Below are 19785 nucleotides of genomic sequence, written 5' to 3' on the forward strand. Positions count from 1 at the left end.
CTTGTAAAGGTTGGAACTTGGAACTAAGAATAAATACATCAAAACATGAAGATCTGTCACGTTTCAAATGTCTTTTTATATGTCAGTAAAATCTAATACACTTTGAAACAAGAGTACAGCAAAATAGAATATACTTCAAATGTTGAATATACAAACAGTTCAGTCTGAACACAAACATCTTTCCGTCCTTCCCTCTTTTTAGATAAAAATAATAATGAAGTATGGGGGCAGGGCCACAATGGCACTACAGAAAAAAGTATGCTGGCAAATTGTCGCTCTGTTTTAAGCGAGAAAGTATAAAGTGACCTGGGATCCACAGTGGTTTGATATCTCTCGCAGCCATTCTGCATAAAAGTGGGACTTTCAATGCATCTCTTAACAATTAAAATAATTGTTTTGTTTTATTCCTTAAACACACCCCTCTCTCTGAAAATAATTAAGAAATAGCCAATATTCTTTTGTCAAAAAGTCTGAAATTCAACCCTATAGATCGATACATTTTCCTAGAGTCTGGAGGACACGCTGCTGTAAGCATCCTGGCCACTCGCCTACAACATGGTGCGCTTTCTCCTCTAAGATTCAACTTATGAGTGTGACAGAGACCGTGGAACCTATAATACAAATATTAATTCCCCTAGTTTTAATAATACTGTGCTTGGTACAAGGTATCAAAACACACACACACACACACACAAAAAAAAAAGTAGCTTACTGTTCAGACAATATATGAAAAAGAAAAGTCAAAATGAAAACCTAAGGCTGTTCTGTTAACTTCAGCTCCATAAACTGTAAAAGTAGAGAATATATATAGATATTTACATACATGACCACTTTCTGTCTCTTCTCCTTTCCTTTCTTTCAGTCTTTTAGGACACGTAGCACCACCCTCACTTGATCCGCACAGTGATACAAGTTTAAAATTAAAATAAAAAAGTTGCTGGTTTTTTGCCATCTGAAGAGGCAAAATTATACACAAATGGTTCCTACAAAAGCTTCATCACACCCCTCACTTTTTTTGTTGATAGTTCACATTTTGGTTAGTTAATTATTTGCCTCGATTTGTAGTGTTTCAACTTTTTTCCTGTATTTTCAAGGTTCTTTACCTTTTTTGCCCCAATTTAAGTTTGATAGCGATCCATTTCAGAAGGCATACATTGTAGTGATCAAGGTTGGTCCCTTTACCTTTTTCCCAACAAGTCCCTTTTTAAAGTCTGTGTTGTGTTCCTATTTGCAGAGCACAGTTTGACACTCGGGAGAGGTTTCCGTGTGGTTCTTAGGGAGAACTGCTTAGTTCAGTCAAGTTCTAGGCAGCAACAGGGAAGACGAAGGACAGGTTCAGGACTTAAAAACAAGCCTTCGGGGAGTCTTTAAAGTCTCATAGACAGCTGCTGCTGGTTATTACAAGAGTAAAAATGACCTCAGACATGTACAAACTAAATCTCTCTGGGGTTAGAGAGAAGGAAATGATGGATATTGATAGATGTGTCCTTTCAACACTCGGGCTCTTCAGTTTTTATCGTAACTTCGTGCGTGTCCAGCTTGGGAGCCAGCTCAGCGTTGACGGCCTGGTTCTGCTGGAATGCCATGGGCACCTGCACAGTTTGGACGTGGACTCCCGCAGCCCTCAGCTTCTCCAAAGTGACTCCCCCAGTCTCCTGTGTTCCTAAAACCAGCTCCGAACCGTTAATGCTTATGATCCGAGGCTGTGTCGCCATCGCCTGATTGGCCGTTGACATGGTTACCACCCCGGCCCCGCCTCCCGACTGAGACACCACCAGTGTCTGCTGTTGTTGCGTGGGCATGGTGAGTCTCATCACTTGCGTTCCCGGGCCGACGTTGACAGGAGCCAGGGCCCGGACCGTCAGGGGGCTGCCGAGGAAGTTGATGCCCGTCGGAGAGGCCCCCATGCCGGGCTTGTGTGTGCCGCCGGAAGCCTGGAGCTGACACTGGGCTAAGTGGTGGGCTGGGATGGTGATGATCTTGGCCAACTGGACGGTGATCTTGTCTCCATTCTCCGCCGTGGCTGGGACCATGGTGGGGATTGTCTGGAACATAACCTTACACCCCATAACAACAAAAAGACATTTAACAACAAGACCAAAAAGCAAGAATGTTTCATGTAAACAATTTATTTCAGTGATTTACAAGCCTGCACGCGTATTCTGTTGGGTTATAAAAACCTTATTTAAACTAAGTTTAAGATCTTTGTAATACCATGCAGAATGCAATTTAATACCTTTTTCGCAACACTAACAACGAACCAACCCCAACGAAAAAGTTACTAAAATAAGTATGGCATGGTTTGCTCATTTTTGTACCCATCCCATCTTTTGACAGTGGAAATGCGTGGTGAACCAAACCAAACTGAAAAGCTCAGTGGAAACGAGGCTAAACACAACATGAATGAATGGCAGCAAATGGATTCCATCTTTAAAAAATTATCAAATTCGAGAAAAATTCCTTTAAAAACAGCCAGCGTTCTAGCCACAGTAGTTTTAGGAGTGCACACACCTTCTGTTGTGAGCTGGTGTTCCCAGTAGCAGTGATGGCAGAGGTGTTGTTGAGGAGAGTGGTGTGGCCCGTTGTTCCTACAGGCTGCTGCACAGCCATGGTGGAGATCTTCTGCCCCAGCGATGTCGTCATGACTACGGGCACCTGCATAGCAACCCGCACTGTCCTGTAGACGAGAAGAGAGAGGCAAAAGTTCATCTATACTGTTGAGAAGATATACCAAACGTTCTGTTATCAAACTACCAAACCAAAGGTGTTGATCTAACCTGGGCCCAGAGGCGTTAGTGAAGATAGCGGTGTGAGAATGCTGGCTCCCATCTGGAGCTGTAGACACCGTCACTATACTTGGTATCCCCACAGTAGCGCCTCCTGTCACCGTGTTGACCCCCGTAGAGACTGGAGCCTGGACCACGTTGGCCCTGCTGGCACCTCGCAGGATGTTGGGCTTCTTGCCTGAAGTGACCCAAGCGGGCAGCACACGCTCGTAGGAGGCAGGGCTCTCAGAGCCAATCAGATCTTCAGGGCTGGGCAGTTCTGCTTTGTCGTCATCGATGATGATGATGTTTTTGGGCATCTCTTTGAACTGGTAGACCAGACGCTGGCCCTCAACCTTGGCCAGGATGCCGCGCTGATAGTAATATCTGAGGAGAAAAGGATTAACAGGAGTTACAGTGCTGCAAGTATGACACGTTTTTCCATACACATGTGCTGGCTTGGCTCGGCTCGGTTTGGCTTTGCATTTCAGCCCGGCAAGGCAGGGGTTTGCTTCTCTTCATTAGAGCTAACCGGTTGTGGGTGCTCTCTGGTGCTCATGTGTGTTTATGAATAAGACCACTGAATGTTTTGCTGTTCATAGCACGTCAATGGGGTTTCCATTATAAATTACCATTGAGCTAGCAGACTAAGCATCAGCAGACTAAGCGCTCTGTATTTGCCACATGGTTGTAGAAGTTATGCAGGGAATTATCTTGGCTTAAATGATACAATATATATACACAATATGTTGAATATGCTTTATAATCTGAAATATGGGGTTTCTTGTATGTATTCAAGTTGTACAAAATAACTTCAAGTGTTACGTATGGCAGAGCAGCAGAGGCTATTTAAATGCCGCTGAAGGGTCATTAAATGTTGGCGCTGATTGGTCATCATTCAGTGACGTCAACAAAGCTCACTTGGAGGTGTGGCCAGAGAAAGTCCGTCCCAGGCTTGGCACAGTGAAAGTGGTAATAAAAATGTATATCGGGTATGGTTTGACTCGGAGCGGCCAAGACTGCCAGTGTGAGATAGCCAACATTCTCCTCACCTGAGTGCCCGTCCCATGGTCTCATAGTTCATGTCGGGCTTGTTCTTGTGTCTGCCCCACAGCTTGGACACAGCCTTGGAGTCCACCAGCTTGAAGATGCCCTTCTCCCTCTGTGTCCACTTGATGTACCTGGGACAGGTGTTCTTGTCCTGGAGGAGGTCCAACAGGAACTCCCACAAGTAGGTGGTGCTCCCTGCTGGGTGACAAGCAAATTGAATGCATTGGTAGTTCGTAACACATCTTTCTGTCTGCACATTAGAATGGCAACAATTGCACGTATTGTATATAATGTATCTAATCTAATTATAGCCGGGAACGCATTCAGGTACCTTTCCCTTCTCTGGGTTTCTTCTTGATGCCTAGGTCTGCTGAGCCGTTGGAAACAGCCGACTGATGCGTCTTTGGCTTCCGTCCAGCTAGAAAAGGAAACATGTCAGACAGGACTTCAACCACACTGGAGATCACCGAGTTGTGAGTGAACCACTAGATGGTGCTTTTGGATAAACTCGATAGCTGTAATTAACGGAGAAACTCTGGGTTTACGTTTGAGGTCAAGATAGTCACAGAGCTGGAAGATGCTATTCCATTTATAATTTGGTTAATAAAATATTCAAAAACACCTTTTCTCTCTTTTCATTATTATCCAAAGCTTAAATTCAAATAATCCACAATGTGGTGCTCTTAGCGGTTCTCAAACGGCATGAAATGAAGCTACATGGAGTTTAAGGTTAAAAAGTAAATAATGTGTGTTCACCTCTCCTCTTCTTGACCGGTTCGTCGCCCTGCTCTGGTTCTTCCATCAGAGTGCCAATGTCTTCGTCCTCTTCCTCCTCCTCCTCCTCTTCCTCCTCACAGCATTCCTCTGTGGAGATCTCCACCTCCGTCTCTGCAATCATGTCTGGACGCATGGCCGCGTGCAGAAAGTCTGGGGTCGCTGCGTAAGGCGGGATGAAAGCTTCTGGGTGGACCAATGACAGGAGCGAAGACGAGTGTTGTTTAGTGTTAATCGTCATGAAGACTTAATCATTATTTGGTTGATGAGGAAATTCGCTACCACATTTTTTTTTTGTATTGACGGATTAACATTGGGTTAGCTCGATTTTTGGATTAGTTATAAAAAGGTTAAGAAAACAGAGCTTTGAAACTAACTCAAAACAATATTCTACAACTTTAATATACACTCAAAAAATAAATTACTTTTAGCATGCCTGACAACAACAGTGACCATACAGATGAATACTAGTATGTTGCTTACCTGGACTACGGTCTCCTCTGAGACTGGAGGGTGAATCCATACGTAGCAGAGCCTCTGCCGCCTCAAAGGTCTTGTCAGAGCAGTGGATACTGTGGCCATGGACAGAAGCCTCCACTGAAACACACACACACCCCCCGAAAGTCAATTAACAAATTGTTCAGGAAAAATAAAGTGGATTAGAGTTAAACTTTAAAGGAATACTTCACCCATACGGAACCAGCGTTCTATCATTATAAAATAACTATTATAATATAATGAATTAGGTTTTTCTTCCCTCAGTCTTCCCTTGGCCCATCTGTCCTGTTCATCCTAACCCTTACTGTGATGTCACAAGAAGGAAACTGTAGGGTTAGACAGCGAGACCATAAAACAGTCTTTCTGCCTTTTCTCAGGCTAAGATGATCCGATTTTTTTTTTTTTTTTTGCACATTTATACTAAATAGGATCTAAGAGTTCAATACACCTTCATATTCCAACCAGTGAAGTAGGCCTTTAAGTTCCCCTTGTGGCAATTTGCTTTACAGACAGTAGTAGACACACATACATACGGTGCAACACATAAGAAGAATACAGGACAAAATCCAAATCACATGCCGTCACCATCAATCATAGTGGTTATAGTTTGTCTAATGAGAAAAAATAGCGGTAATAAATTCGATTTGTATCCGATTGTGCTGCCCTCGGGGAGACTACTGTAAAGTTACTGTTGGAGCCTGTTTTACCAAAAGACACAAGTGTTACACTTCCCCAAACCAAAAACTAGAATCCTGTTAAGAATCCACAAAGACTTCATTTGCAAGATCAAATTTATAAAAACACTAATAGAGACTGTTTATCATGTCAAAATACAACAAAGTGACTATGCTGCTGCATACAAAATGTAAAGTATATGGTGCCCCCTAGTGGAAAACCAATTTGCTTTTAAAAACACAGATATGGTCACTTTCACTCTGGTCTAAACACACACATAATGCCTTTAAATATTATTATCATTATATAATGTAAAGCACAACGTCCAGTGTTTTCATATTTCCTCTTTATTGAACTCGTTTTGCAACTGTTCTGTATTCTCCATGTTTGAAGATAGCAGGTTAGTTTCAGGATTCTAAAGAGTGACTTGGGGAAAGGTTCAGGGAGGTCAAGTAAGATGTCTCAGCTACAACTAACGCTGCCGCTCGAAAATCCGTTTACAGAAAGGTCAAAAGAGAGGCAGCGAGGAGAACCCTAAATGTCATGTAATCCTGAGTTACTATCTAGAATATGACAGGACACAAAAGAAAACACAAAGCTACTTAAATCAAAAATGGCAACGTACATTACATGGCACTATCTGGGAGCCTGAGAAGGAACTGAGGGGCACCTGCTGTTGGTGTCAATCACTGGTGGGAAACACGAGCTCCTGTTACAACCTGCCCTGGCCATGTTTGGCTATCTGACTGAGGCAACAGGCCCAGCATAGGGGAGAGAAACAGGGCTATCTTTAGATTGTCCCACTCATTCAGGCTCTCTCCCAAACAACACAGCACATCACAGCAGAGACCCTATAGCCTGCTGAGCTGCCCTTCAAACAGTTGTGCTGTAATAAGACCACCAAAAAGGTGTGGAGGTCAGAGAGCAGCCGTCTGAACCCGACTTACACAACCACATATAGACACTTGGCCTTTTTCTCGTCCGTCCAAATGATTATGTATTATGTAATATATATGATTTTGATTTATTCTTAATGATTGACTAATAAAAAAAGTTACAAACATTAACAACTGTGTAATAGATGTACGTTGTATATGAGTAGTGTATGTTAAAAGTATTACAATATTTTTGTAAATTGGGAAAATGCCTATTATGAACCTATACTACAATGTAACGGCGCCAAGAATAGCAGCAAGTCCGACAAAAAGTAGTGCTGCCTCTGATGACTTCCGTGTTTACAGTCCTCATCCTTTCCCTCCAGTTCTCTTTGAAGAAGCTCACAAATCCTCTTGTCACTCATCACCCGCCTCGCCTCCTATTGGCTTATTCTCTGAGTAACAGCCCGCCCCCGATTAAACCTGATTGGACTTCTGCTGACGTCCTAAAGCAGCGCGAGCGCTATTGGGCTAACGGGCGAATCAATCAACAATACGACGCGCCCTCTTACATACACAATGCTTCCGCCATCGAAATGGGACAAAAATACTTTGAAATTTGCGATTTAACAGAAATGGAAACGACGTGGCGTTTTCACAAATGTTGTTCATCAACACAAACTGTAAACACACGAGTGAAAGTACTGTGAAAGTGTGTTTGCAGATCAAGTTTACTCGAAGGCTCAAGCCGTGCTTGAAACAACTAGATGGAAGAAAGCGAGAGCCAGGCCATCCCACGCTTCAACCATAGGCTGCATAACAGCATAACGGAAACCATCACACCGAAATATCAACACATATGTCGCTGAAAATGTCAATCTGAACCAACACCTAGAATTTACAAAAATACAACTCGATGGTCATCACTTTTCATGTCTAACGGTCTGTTATTCAGGAACAATGTGTTCGAATTTCGCACCATATAATCCACACAAACTGCTCAAACTGAAGCCAGACAGGGTCAAAAACTATGAAATACGCTAATCACAATCTTTAATGAATCGATATCTCACTGCGTGTACCATATTAATGCTAGTTAAAATAAACCCACATGTCCTTCTGACTCAGACAGCGTGGCAAAGACGTAGGAAAGACAACATCTTTGCACTTCCTGGTTGTGCAGAGCCGATCTGCAAACCTTTATTCTCAATCACACCGCGGTGAGCAAAACCTGCTCCGACATGCAAAACACTCTTCGTGCAGATAACTTTCTATTTGTGCAGTCTGGCAAGCCCTGCGAAACTTTTTCACCTTTTAAACCGGCCGTGATACGCCGTGAAGCAACGCCATGCAGGTTGCTACCAAGGTGATCACTTCCTGATTGCCCTCCATTACTTCAGCACACTACTCAGCGGACTGAGACGCAGCGGTCGAGGTTAAAAACACAACCCACGGGTTGACAGTAGCTCCCCGGTCGAGTTTTTAAGCACAATAAAATACGTTACCGGCTCTGATGAGTAGATCGAGCTGGTTCGCGTGCCCCTCATGCTGTGAAGTCGCCATGTTTTCCCCTTGCTGCAGATTCACATTGACTTCTCACTGAATTGTATAGGAAGCTACTAGCTCAGATCAATCCGCCGCTAATGGGAAACCTCCTCGATTTCAACGAGACGCATTACGTCGGCAGAGAGGTATCCCTCCGCCGCCGACACAGGAAATCCTTCCTTCGCCCTCCCCTGGCCCTCCCTCGCTTGCGTAGTGACTACGTCAAATTAAGCTGTACTGTGATCCCTAATTTCTACTAAACATTATACTATTATTACTAACATATTTTCAGTTGCACAGACGAATTGACTGCTGAGAGTTTGAAAACGGACAGCAGATCTTTAGTATAAAACCTGTTTAATAAAAACAATTAATGGCAAATTAAACCTTTGTTGCCTTTTAAACTTTGGATTTTCCAGTTGAAAAAAATATATATTTTGTGTTTTTAACTCTTTCAACTAGTGTTGTTGTAAAGCCAAATGCACTCAAACAAATTCATAACAACAAACAAACCATAACAGCATAGGTCATTATTCCATCATTTTAAAAGTTTCTTTCATAATAGTAAGTAAGGAATACACTGTAAAGTGTTGAAGTTAAAGTGTATAGTATGTTAATTAAAATAAATTAATATACATACACAAAAATGGAAGAGAAATACAAGCTACCTCAATTTGGAAAATGGGAAAGGCTATAAAATCCACGGCAAATGTGTTTGTCATACACACCTTTTTTAAATCAGTTGACTTCACTTGATCGTCAGTGATGCAAAAACTATTTCTGGTAATCAAAACACAAAAGCAGATCCTATAAGAAGCTACTTATAACTTAGATTATGAGAAATGGAGTTTGGAGTTGTTATCTGAGACAGTGTGAATAAATACACAAAGTTCAAAATAATACACATCACTGCATTGCTCTCTGATCACCATTAAAACAGGATTAATTGGCAGATTAGAGTTATTTATACTGGATACTTCCAAAACATAACCACAAGGTGGCAGTGTGTGAACACAGAGGCCTGCCACTCTTGCATCCTATTTTGCCTGACAGTACTGATAAGACATACTGTGTATGTGCTCCATTTCAGCCTCACCCAAACAAACTGCTTTAGTTTATGAAACTGATGTGTAAACCTTAGGTCTGTATTCATGTTAACTAAAATAAACATACTCCAGCCTCTGCCTATAACAGAAAACATACAATCACAAAGTTTTAAAGTCAAGGGTAGGAAGAAAAAGCCAAGAGATAAGATACGCCACAAAAGCAATACTTTAAAAAAACGCCACTTGAAGGTGTCATACAAAGAATAAGTCAATTTTGACTTTTTGGATTCAGTGCGGCTAGGACACAGTCCAGGTTAATGCCTTTTTTAGCTGATTTTTAAAACTTTGACAGGCAGCTGTGGCAGTGGCACTGACACAAGCTGAAAATATGTAAATAAAAAATGTGGATGGAGCTTGGCCTAGCTACTGATGGTAAACTCAGTCTTTCAGAATACCTGGCAAAACAAAGCAAGAGTCATCGATGTCTCATAAGGTTTTTTTCTAAAACAAGGACAGTACAGCAGCAGGTAACAGCTGTCTTTTATTTTGCTTACAATAACTACCTGATGGACCCAGTGCATCAGCAATGGCAACGGGCTATACAAGAGAAATAGAAGTTATGCCTCGTTTCCACCGAGTAGAGCGGGTCGGATCGGAGCGGTTCGGTCCGGGTAGTTTGGCTTTTCATTTGCCAAAAGTTGGGTAGGGTACAGTTTAAGCGCACCTAACCGCTCTGAGCCGCTCCTAATCTCAGTACTCCTCCGTAGGGGTACTAGCCGCCTGAAAGGGTGCCTAAAAGGCAGAGCTACACACTGCAGTCATTTAATTGGTCGAAAGAATAATTTCCGCCATGTGTAGTCATCTCGGCAAGAGTGAAGATAGTCTTGTGTTTTGGCGAAAATGTGAGCACAGCTCTGTTTATTGTGTGGTGTTTTTCCTCGTCAATAAATTAATCAGTTGGTTACACTGTGTCCCATAGTCACGTAGCTGCCGCAGCCAGCACTGTTCGCTCACTGTCTCTATGAGTTGCGCCGAGCCGTCTCTGTGTGTTTACACCATAGATAGTAGTAAATACACGCTCACAACAACACAGGGAATAAATAAAGAAGCGGCTGGTTTGAATAATTTCCGCCGTGTGTAGTCACCTCGGCTAGAGTGAAGAGAGTTTTGGCGAAAATGTGAGCGCGGCACTGTTTATTGTGTGGTGTTTTTCTTTGTCATTAAATGAATCAGTTGGCTACACTGTGTCCCACTGCTACGATGTCACGTAGCTGCCGCAGCCATCGCTGTTCGCTCACTGTCTCTATCAGTTGCACCGAGCCGTCTCTGTGCTCACAACAACACGGGGGGAATAAATAAAGAAGCGGCTGGTTTGACCAAGCAAAAACAAGAGACCACTGGCTTGACCACAGTTTTTCCACAGCCCGATAGTTTGAACCATATTCTGGCGGCGACTATCGCAGTCCAGCCTAAACCCCGCCCTACCAGTAAGGGTAGGGTCGGCGGTGGAAACAACACCGAGATTCTTAAAAGTGAGCTGTCCCGCTCTGAGCCGCTCCGATCCGACACGCTCTACTCGGTGGAAACAAGGCATTAGATCTCTCAGCATCTCAGGTAAAAGGGCCAAACAGATTTCCTAAAGAACATGGTTAGCTCCAGACATTCTAGTTAGTGGGCTGTTTGTGTTATATCCCACAAATGTGTGTCATAGTCAACTGGTGCACTAATCTATACGGCCAAAAGGAAGATTAACGGTGGAGTCAGCTATTCTCAGAACGCTCGTTGTGAAAACCACTTTGCCAAAATCATTGAATATCTCCTCACGATCGGTTTCCTGTCCGTACTGTGTGTGCACGCTGCAAAAAAAATCCAGTGTGAATACACAGCCTAGGCTCTGTAAACTGGCATGTTGCTATAGCTACGGTGGGCCCCCTTTCTTCACATACCAGTTTACAGAGCCTAGGCTGTGTATTAACAGTAGATGTATACAAAACATAGGTTGCTATAAATACAGGAACATTTATGCCTCACCTGCCTGCCCTTCTGTCTCCACTTCCTGCTCGTCCCCCACTTCCTGCATGAGGTATTCCTGGTCATCATACACCACCACCTGGGCAGAGTAGCCCTGCTCCTGGGTCAGCCTGGCTCCTGGTAGCTCCTCCACTATGACTGCTGGGTAATCCTCCTCTCTGTCCTCTACTTCTTCATAGGCCTCCTCAGCCTCACACTCGCCTTCCTCCTCTCCTTCAAGCTCCACCTCCACCTCACACTGTCCATCCTGTAGGGCCAATAGGGGAATGAGGCACGGAAGAGATCAAGACAGTCAATAAGAGTTTTCAATTACAGACAAAAAGAGACACCGTTTCTGCCGAGAGCTGCAGTATGCCACGTTTTCACTGGAGCAGCACAGTTCGGTTCGGCATGGCACGGCATCGTTCGGCGGAGTTCGTTAACCCTAGTTTTGGCTTGAGTTTCCACTGCCGACAGCACCCATATTTGGTAAATGGGAGTTATGCCTGACGGCGATAGCCATGGTCAGAGTATATATAGCCTACACAGTAACAGGGCTGGCCGTGCAAGCTACGTAATTATTGCCATCATAGCAGCCAGGACACAGGGCCTACTTCACCGGTTGGAATATGAAGGTGTATTGAACTCGGAGATCCTATGAAGTATAAATGTGCATAAAAAATTTAAATCGGATCATCGTAGCCTGAGAAAAGGCAGAAAGAGTGTTTTATGGTCTCACTGTCTAACCCTACATTTCTCTTTCTGTGACAGCACAGAAAACGGGGGAGAGAAAACGATCTGGGACGGTTAGCTTATTTTTGTTCCCTTTCCAACTTTTAACAGTGGAAATGCAATTAAATGCTTGCCGTGCCATACTGAACCAAACAAGACCGCTCAATGGAAAGGAGGCTTTATTCTGGCTTGTGTGTGTGCGTCCAGCCCACCTGCTGGGGGTCCTCCTCAGCTGTGACATACTCCACCACCGTCCCACCACTGTCGACCAGCACCACTGAGGTCATGACTCATGCTCCTCAGGGATCAGCAGCAGCTCCTCCTCCAGTTTGGTGAACAGACTGAGGAGAGAAGAACCACTAAGATGAACAAAACCTTGTTGTTGAACAAATTCAAGTATGTGACGCAGCATGTGACAAGATTCGGTCAAAAGTGAGTTTACGTGTTTCCCTGAGTCAGCCATGTGCTGTCTCAACATTGAATATCCACCCTAAAGAGTTGTTGGTAGGGGGGGGGGGGCATACACAGATCCATTGAAAATCAATAAAAAAAACTCCAAGAGACACATCTTTAGAAAATTGTGTTAACTAAAACTGGCACAATACACAACTCGAATAAGAGTAAAAACCTTACCTTAAGAAATTACAGCATCCAGCTTTCTTCCGGAAGCTAAAATGCGTGGAAGTAATGTTTTTACACATATTCTAGATGCAGAATGTGCCAGTTTTAGTTAAATCAGTTTGAACCTTTTTTTTTTTTTTTTTCTAAAACCCTCTAGCCTTGGCCAACAGGAAGTGCCTGTCTGCTATTACAGGAAGAATTGCACTGACAGGAAGCCAAGCCAGTCCCTCACACACACACACACACACACACACACACACACACACACACACACACACACACACACACACACACACACACACACACACACACACACACACACACACACACACACACACACACACACACACACACACACACACACACACACACACACACACACACACACACACACACACACACGCACACGCACACGCACACGCACACGCACACGCACACACACACACACACGTGGAGGAAGATCTAGGCAGGGCAGACTGGAGCCATGGTAACAGTTGCTAAGAACAACAAGGCCATGAGTTCCTGTTCTATGGGGTGACAATAAAACATGACAAAAGGAGCATGGAGAGGCAGAGATATGCACACGCAGCATGAGGCAGGAAGATTAAAATGAAACTGAAGGAGTGAGTAGCGCGTGCACATGCACACACACACACACACACACACACACACACACACACACACACACACACACACACACACACACACACACGTCGGCTCAAATGTACAGTAGTAACTTAACCTATTATCTTTGATGTGTAAGGTATGGTAACAGCCAAACACATTGGCCAAATGTATTGAATAAACATGAAATTGATGCGATTTCATCTTCACAAGTTATTTTATTTGTCATAATTAAAATAATCAAATAAAAGCTGAGTTCCCAGTCCTAGATTGCGTTGCAGCATTATGAGAATGTCAACATTAAAATATAACTGTTTAGTTTTGGGTTTTTTATTGTTTGCATTGCTATTTTCTTTCAAATAAAATGTAAGTATTTCTGATTTTATGATGGTTGTTCATTAATCATATCATATAACAATTAAAATAAAAGCTATTGAAAAATATAATCTTAGGATTGTATAAAGAAATACTTATCAGTGACAGTCTTGCCACTGAAGGATGTTTGTCAAATTATGGACAGATCAGGTGGCCCCTGTCCTCCACTGGTTTAATCATTTCCCTTTTGATATTAAAGCATTAATTTTTCACCTGAGCCACGTAGCTCAAACGTTTACCACATCCGTAACTTATTTCATATAAAAATCAATAAATGATCTTGACCATTTGGATTTTTTTGATTTTTTTTTAAAGCTGCCGACCATGCACTGTCCTCCAACATGGTGTGCATGCGAGTGCCTCTACCTGCTGGATAATGAATGAGCCATGCTGGGCTGAAGTTCCCTCCACTAATGAGACCAACATGCTATCAGCTTGGATGGAAATCCTCTGTTCAATTATTCAACAGCATACAGCAGACACTCATCTACTGTATATAGCTGTCTGATCTGTTCTGGATGATAACAGGACAGAGTAAACAGCCCCCTCATCTAACCAGTTGTATTAGTTTAACTTAATGAACACCTTCCAATCCAATCACTATTACCTCTCACTCTTCCATTCCTCACGTTGTTTGAATATTTCATGCTTCATCACCTGCAGGTTCATTGCCTTTTGCCCTTTGGCACAGAAACCAAAGAAAAAGGTGGGCACCATGTGTTGCACCATCTGCCCTTATTTCACTGTTGGACAGTTGGAGATTGTGACACGCTGGGATTTTGTAATCTACTGCACCAAGCCCATCCAAGTGCTTTCATTATAAAAAGGCAATCAGAAACAGATTGAGTGAAAGGGAGGGTCAAAGTTCAGAGTCCTGTATGTGGTGCTTGTATCCTTTCACTTGGGCAACAGAATGATCCCCCCACCAAATATCACGTCATGGATCCACCGGGCCAATAACATCATTGCAGAGTTGCAAATGTTTATGGTCTCTTTAATGCTATTTTTATTCTTGCTCTCTCTCTCTCTTTCCTTCCTTTATTTTCCCCTACTTCGATGTTGATATTAAACATCCATCTAAGTGGACAAACACAGACCCAGAATAGGAAACAGGCTTGCTAAAGGCAGAGTTCCCAAACGGGTTAATCACACACACACACACACACACACACACACACACACACACACACACACACACACACACACACACACACACACACACACACACACACACACACACACACACACACACACACACACACACACACACACACACACACACACACACACACACACACACACACACAAAGCAAACACAAGATCAGGTCTGTTAGGAGTTGAGTCTCACAAGCAGGACTTGCAAGTATTACAGGACCGACTGGGTGACTCCTTACACGTGGCCACTTTGTCACTTCTCGACTCAAACATAAATGATTAATACCATTTCAGCTACGCATTTCATCCAAAAGCTACCAGTGGACAGCTGCCATATTCCAAGCAAAGAAATGAATCCTTTGAAAAGGTTAAAAGTAGTCAGTGTGGCCTGTTCTGTCCTCATGTGATGTGGGTATTCCTGGAATTGAAACTAGTTCTGCTGAAATGAATCCTGGATAAGAGCTCGAGCTAGATCACTGCGTCAAATTCAGTTCACATTTCACTTTGTAATACCTGAGTGCTAGCAGACGAGTAGCTCCATTCTTTTGCTAATGTTGATCTAGCTCGTTGTGGTGAGCCAGTAGCAGTCTCCTCACAAGACACAAGCAGAGTCATCCTGACAGGCCAATTCACCCACCCTGAAATTCCAATGAACACATCAAAACGAAAAGGGAAAACAGTGCGAACTTGCCTTGCTACGGAAAAGTTGATGTGATTCATAATGCGAGCTTGTATCTTTACTTGGCTGCTGCTTTTAAAAATCCACAAGGAGAAGAGGAGGAGAACGAGAGAAATGAGAGTGGTGTTTTCTTGCCATGATAAATAAAGAAAGGAGGACTTCTCCTGCATCTTTCTCTCTCTCCCACACCTTTCCTCTGTCCGAAATCCATCCATCCATCCGTCCGTCCGCCTGCCTGCCTGCCTGGCTGCCCTTCTCCTCTCTCTGCCTGCATGCTCGCAGTATGCCTGTGTCCTGGGTGGAAGGAACCTTTCAGAGCAACTCAGCACTTCTCAGACCCTGCCCTGAGCTCAGATCACATGACAAGGGTGGAGAACACACACACACACAGTCACAGTCACATGATCTTTCAACAACAGAGCTTTTGTTCCAAGGAACTGGGCTAACTTGGTAAAGATACAACGCCCTGCCTTGTGCCCTGCCCTCTATAAAACACACACACACACACACACACACACACACACACACACGGCAAGTATGATGACATTCGGATTTACTTGGCATCCACTTATGCAAACGGGCATATTCCACTATAACTCGGTTTCTGCAAAAAATAAAGGCATGAAGTTGAGTTAGAAATGATCTGAACTGCTATAGTGTCACATTGAAACTCCACCTTAATAAGCCTTTTGGGAGTTGGTATTTTTGGATCGTATATTTTTTCTTTGTACTGATTAATTAATAATTAAAACAATTGTTCATTCAAAATCTCCTTATTTTGTTGGATATTCTAAATATAGGGCCAGTGATCTGTTCATATAATAAGATAAAAAAAGTATTTATAAACGTTTTCACTATGCTCTAGCCTGGTGTCAAATGGCTTCATGCAAAGTAATTGATTAAAGAAGACCTATGATACTTTTTGACTTTTATGACCTATAAACGTTGTTATAATGATTTATAGTCATGTTTAACCATACTAGCGTATCAAATAATTACGTACATGCATTTAGACATATTCCCTGCTTACCATCTGGGGTGGCTATGCAGAGCACTAAACACTAGGGCAGCCGGTCGAGAATTCACTTGTTCAAATTTCCGGGTATCGTGTCGTCACGTTCCCGGATGTTTCCATGTATGGTAATGCTGCTCAGGCAAGCTCCGGCCATGCCCCCACCTTCCTCTCTCAGAAATCTCCTCACGCGCTGCTGGAAATGTTCCGGAAGGAAGGTAACCAATCACAACGGAGTGGGGTTTGCAGGAGGGGTGGGGAGGGGCGGAGAAGCTCAAAGCAGTGTGTGGAGCAGACTGCTGTGCTCGCTAGGGTGAGAGGAAGAGTGTCCCGAAAATCTACATGGTTTTTTGTGATGTGATTCGTGTCAGGTTGCTCTATAGCAGTTTTTAACAAGAAATTAAGACCAGAAAAGTAGTATAATAGGAGATCTTTAACAAGCAAAGAAGTTCCTTTAGTGGCACAAGAAATCATCAGTGGAAATCCTCCCTGGATGTTACAACCAACAGAAAGCGGAAATAAATGAGTATAACTCCACTTCACACTCTAAACGTCTTGCTGTAACATCTAAGCGCAGCATTTTGCAGTTTACTGATTGCAAGCCTCTCTGTGGTACCGATGCCTGCCCCCAGTGACTATCTAGCTTCTCCTCCACATAGGCCTCCTGTGATTTAGCCCCACAACACAGCATTCAGTCAGGACTGTGGTCGCCCAGCAGAAACCTTCAGACAACAGAGCAAGTGTTAGCTTAAACTGGCAGGATAGCAAAAAGGGCAGCCTGGTCAATCATTCACCAGCACAATGCACAGACACTTCAGCTTACACAGTGGAGACAGCAGAACCAGGCCTCTGACCTTTGCGTCAAAACCGGGATAACCACTAAAGCAGACCAGACCAGTAGCTTCAAAGAAAGAACACTATAGGCGACATAATGGCAGCTAATTTCCAGCTTCTTAAAAGATAAGCTCAGAGGCAGGGGGACGGTGCCAAGGAATGGGTATTATCATCCATAAGCTAAAAGTTGTATTTGTGTTTCAAGCAGCTTATGCGTTTTATGAGTAAAATTGCTAAATATGTATTAGCCTACTTTATTAACTATTGAATTATGTCAGACCTCCCATTCGACTAGCACTTTTATGACCCATCTAACTTTAATGGGCATTTGTCATTCTTCTTGACTGAGTGTGTGCTAAACAGTTAGTAGTACAAACATCAACATAGGAACAAATGGCTTTTTTTATTAAGTTTTTACTTTCCTAATACATGAAATGATAAGAGATGTCAAATAAGTTACATCTGGTCTTATCATGCCACCAGCATGAATGGCCTACTTCTCCACCACACCTGATACTACATGCTGCGAGCCTACAATAACATGCACTCACTCACTCTTACAAAGCCAATATAGAGGCAGTGTGTTGACACAGCTCTTGTTTGATTGTGGTAATACCACCTGCCACATATAAAAGCAGTGAGGTCTGATCTAAAGCGAATTGGGAATACAAACAAACCCCCGCCTCCATCCCACAGGCTAGCCGCCTGTTTACAATGCTTACAAGTGTCAAATTATGTCGGGCGTGTACACTGAGACACGGGGGGATTCACTGTAGCAATGATACCGTTGCTCTTCAGTGCAGCTAACCTTTTCAATTAATTATTAGCCAGCTCTTGCATCAATCACATATAGTTTTTAAGTATTAGTATACGGAAGCTACTGTTGAAACTCTGTCCTACAAGGCGCATTTTAAGAAGTGTCCTTTTGAAACACGTCGCACACAACAAGCAAACGGAACAGAAACAGGGACCGAGTATTGACATTAACTTAGCTAACGTTAGCTAGCCAAGTTAGCATTGTGACAAAAACAAGCTGTGTGATAAGAAACACTACAGCAATGAGGCTTAGGTCATTTCAACTCAGTAACACTCTTCTTTTCGCTCTTTGTTGATAACCAACTTAGTTTCCAGGCAGCAACTTGACATTAGCTGGCTTGCTAATGAAAGTCTGCTCTGTGTGTGTGTGTGTGTGTGTGTGTGTGTGTGTGTGTGTGTGTGTGTGTGTGTGCGTGCGCGCGCGCACAGTGTGTCATACACTAACCTCTCCGCACGGCTCTCTGCTCCCGTTGCTGCTGCTGTCGGCTGTGAGGCTGAGTTGTCTGGCTGCTAACGCTAGCTAACCCAACGTTAACGTTAGCTGTTTGTATTCATATTATGAGGAGCAGTGGAGCTTCCGGATAGAGAAATAGAAACAACTCGGTGTCCCTGCTGTTTCATGTCGGACGGTAAATGAATAAGGACGCCGCCTGTCCAGCACAGGCTGTTCCTCCGCTAATGGAGACGGACTGGGGTTGTCAGTTTACTCAGCTTGTTCAGGCAAATTAAACTCGTGACGTCACGCCGCACGATAGAGGAGCATAGCTTCCCAGATGAAAAAAACTGGAAAGTTATTATTTTTTCTTTTTAAATACTAAACTATTTCCAGCTGCAACCATGTATGGTAGCTAGTGAGATGTCACTTCGTAAGCAATCCATGTCTGCTCAACTTTGCCATAATAAGACAACAAACATTATGACCTGTCACACTGCCACGGGCCATACAAATTAGGCCTATCAGACAACAGTTATCTGTCTCCACCAAGTGGTCAGTGTCCCATGGGCTACAATGCAAGAATAATGTAATTCACAGCAAAACTTTAATTGTATATTACTTTATTTAAAGTGTCAATTTGAACACATTATTATGACAACATAATACATAGCAATCACCTACAAAACTGGTATATTAACTATTTCATATATTAATATAATATATAGTTAATATAAGGTCATTTTTGCAGTGTGCCTACAAATGTTTTATAACAAACGGCCATCTACAACCCTTTAAAAAATGGAGGCATGTTACGCTTACGCTCTAAGTGACATGGTGCAAGTCAATTTATAGTATTTTGAACCTTTTTTTATTTATAATGTATACATTTTTGTGTAGGGGAAAAATATAGACAACATGTATATACAAACAATATATTGATTTACCATTGATATGAGGTGTTATCTCCTTTAAAAAGCAAATATCTGCATGCTTCTGTTTTCTTTAATAATAATTAGTAACACAATAAAGTATAATGGGTTTTAAACACTTAAATGCCTCAAGATAGTCATGTCTGCACCTATTTGTACATGACTAAAAATGCATTAGGCTATCTCAGCTGATATGGGTTAAATTTGTCATGGTCAGCTTGAAGAAGACATTGCCTACAGGTTCACTCACACTTAAATATCTTAGTACAATCTGTAAATGTCACTTTGGTAATTAGACAATATCTACGAAAAAGTCAACACAACATTAAAACAG

The 19785-nt window shown here is 42.8% G+C and overlaps 1 protein-coding gene across 7 annotated transcripts; it reads right to left on the minus strand.

The window, feature by feature from the left end:
* Positions 1 to 42: 42 nt before the first annotated feature.
* Positions 43 to 18781, minus strand: LOC307251950 (ETS-related transcription factor Elf-2-like). 7 transcript variants are annotated; one of them, XM_080029424.1, is made up of 11 exons: positions 15487 to 15718; positions 15259 to 15383; positions 12183 to 12311; positions 11260 to 11506; positions 5073 to 5186; positions 4572 to 4775; positions 4147 to 4233; positions 3818 to 4013; positions 2778 to 3152; positions 2512 to 2677; positions 43 to 2057 (listed from the first exon to the last, which is right to left on the minus strand). In XM_080029424.1, exons 3-11 carry the CDS (start codon positions 12255 to 12257, stop codon positions 1491 to 1493), a joined length of 2031 nt encoding a protein of 676 aa, XP_079885550.1. In that variant the 5' UTR covers positions 12258 to 12311; positions 15259 to 15383; positions 15487 to 15718; the 3' UTR covers positions 43 to 1490. The 7 variants fall into 7 exon arrangements, with proteins under 7 accessions (XP_079885550.1, XP_079885551.1, XP_079885553.1 ...); XM_080029425.1 differs by lacking the exons at positions 15259 to 15383; positions 15487 to 15718 and adding an exon at positions 18532 to 18781; XM_080029427.1 differs by lacking the exon at positions 15259 to 15383 and having other exon boundaries at positions 15614 to 15743.
* Positions 18782 to 19785: the final 1004 nt, after the last annotated feature.

Source organism: Ammodytes marinus, assembly GCF_949987685.1.
Source record: "Ammodytes marinus genome assembly, chromosome: 6".
Classification (NCBI taxonomy): Eukaryota; Metazoa; Chordata; class Actinopteri; order Uranoscopiformes; family Ammodytidae; genus Ammodytes; species Ammodytes marinus.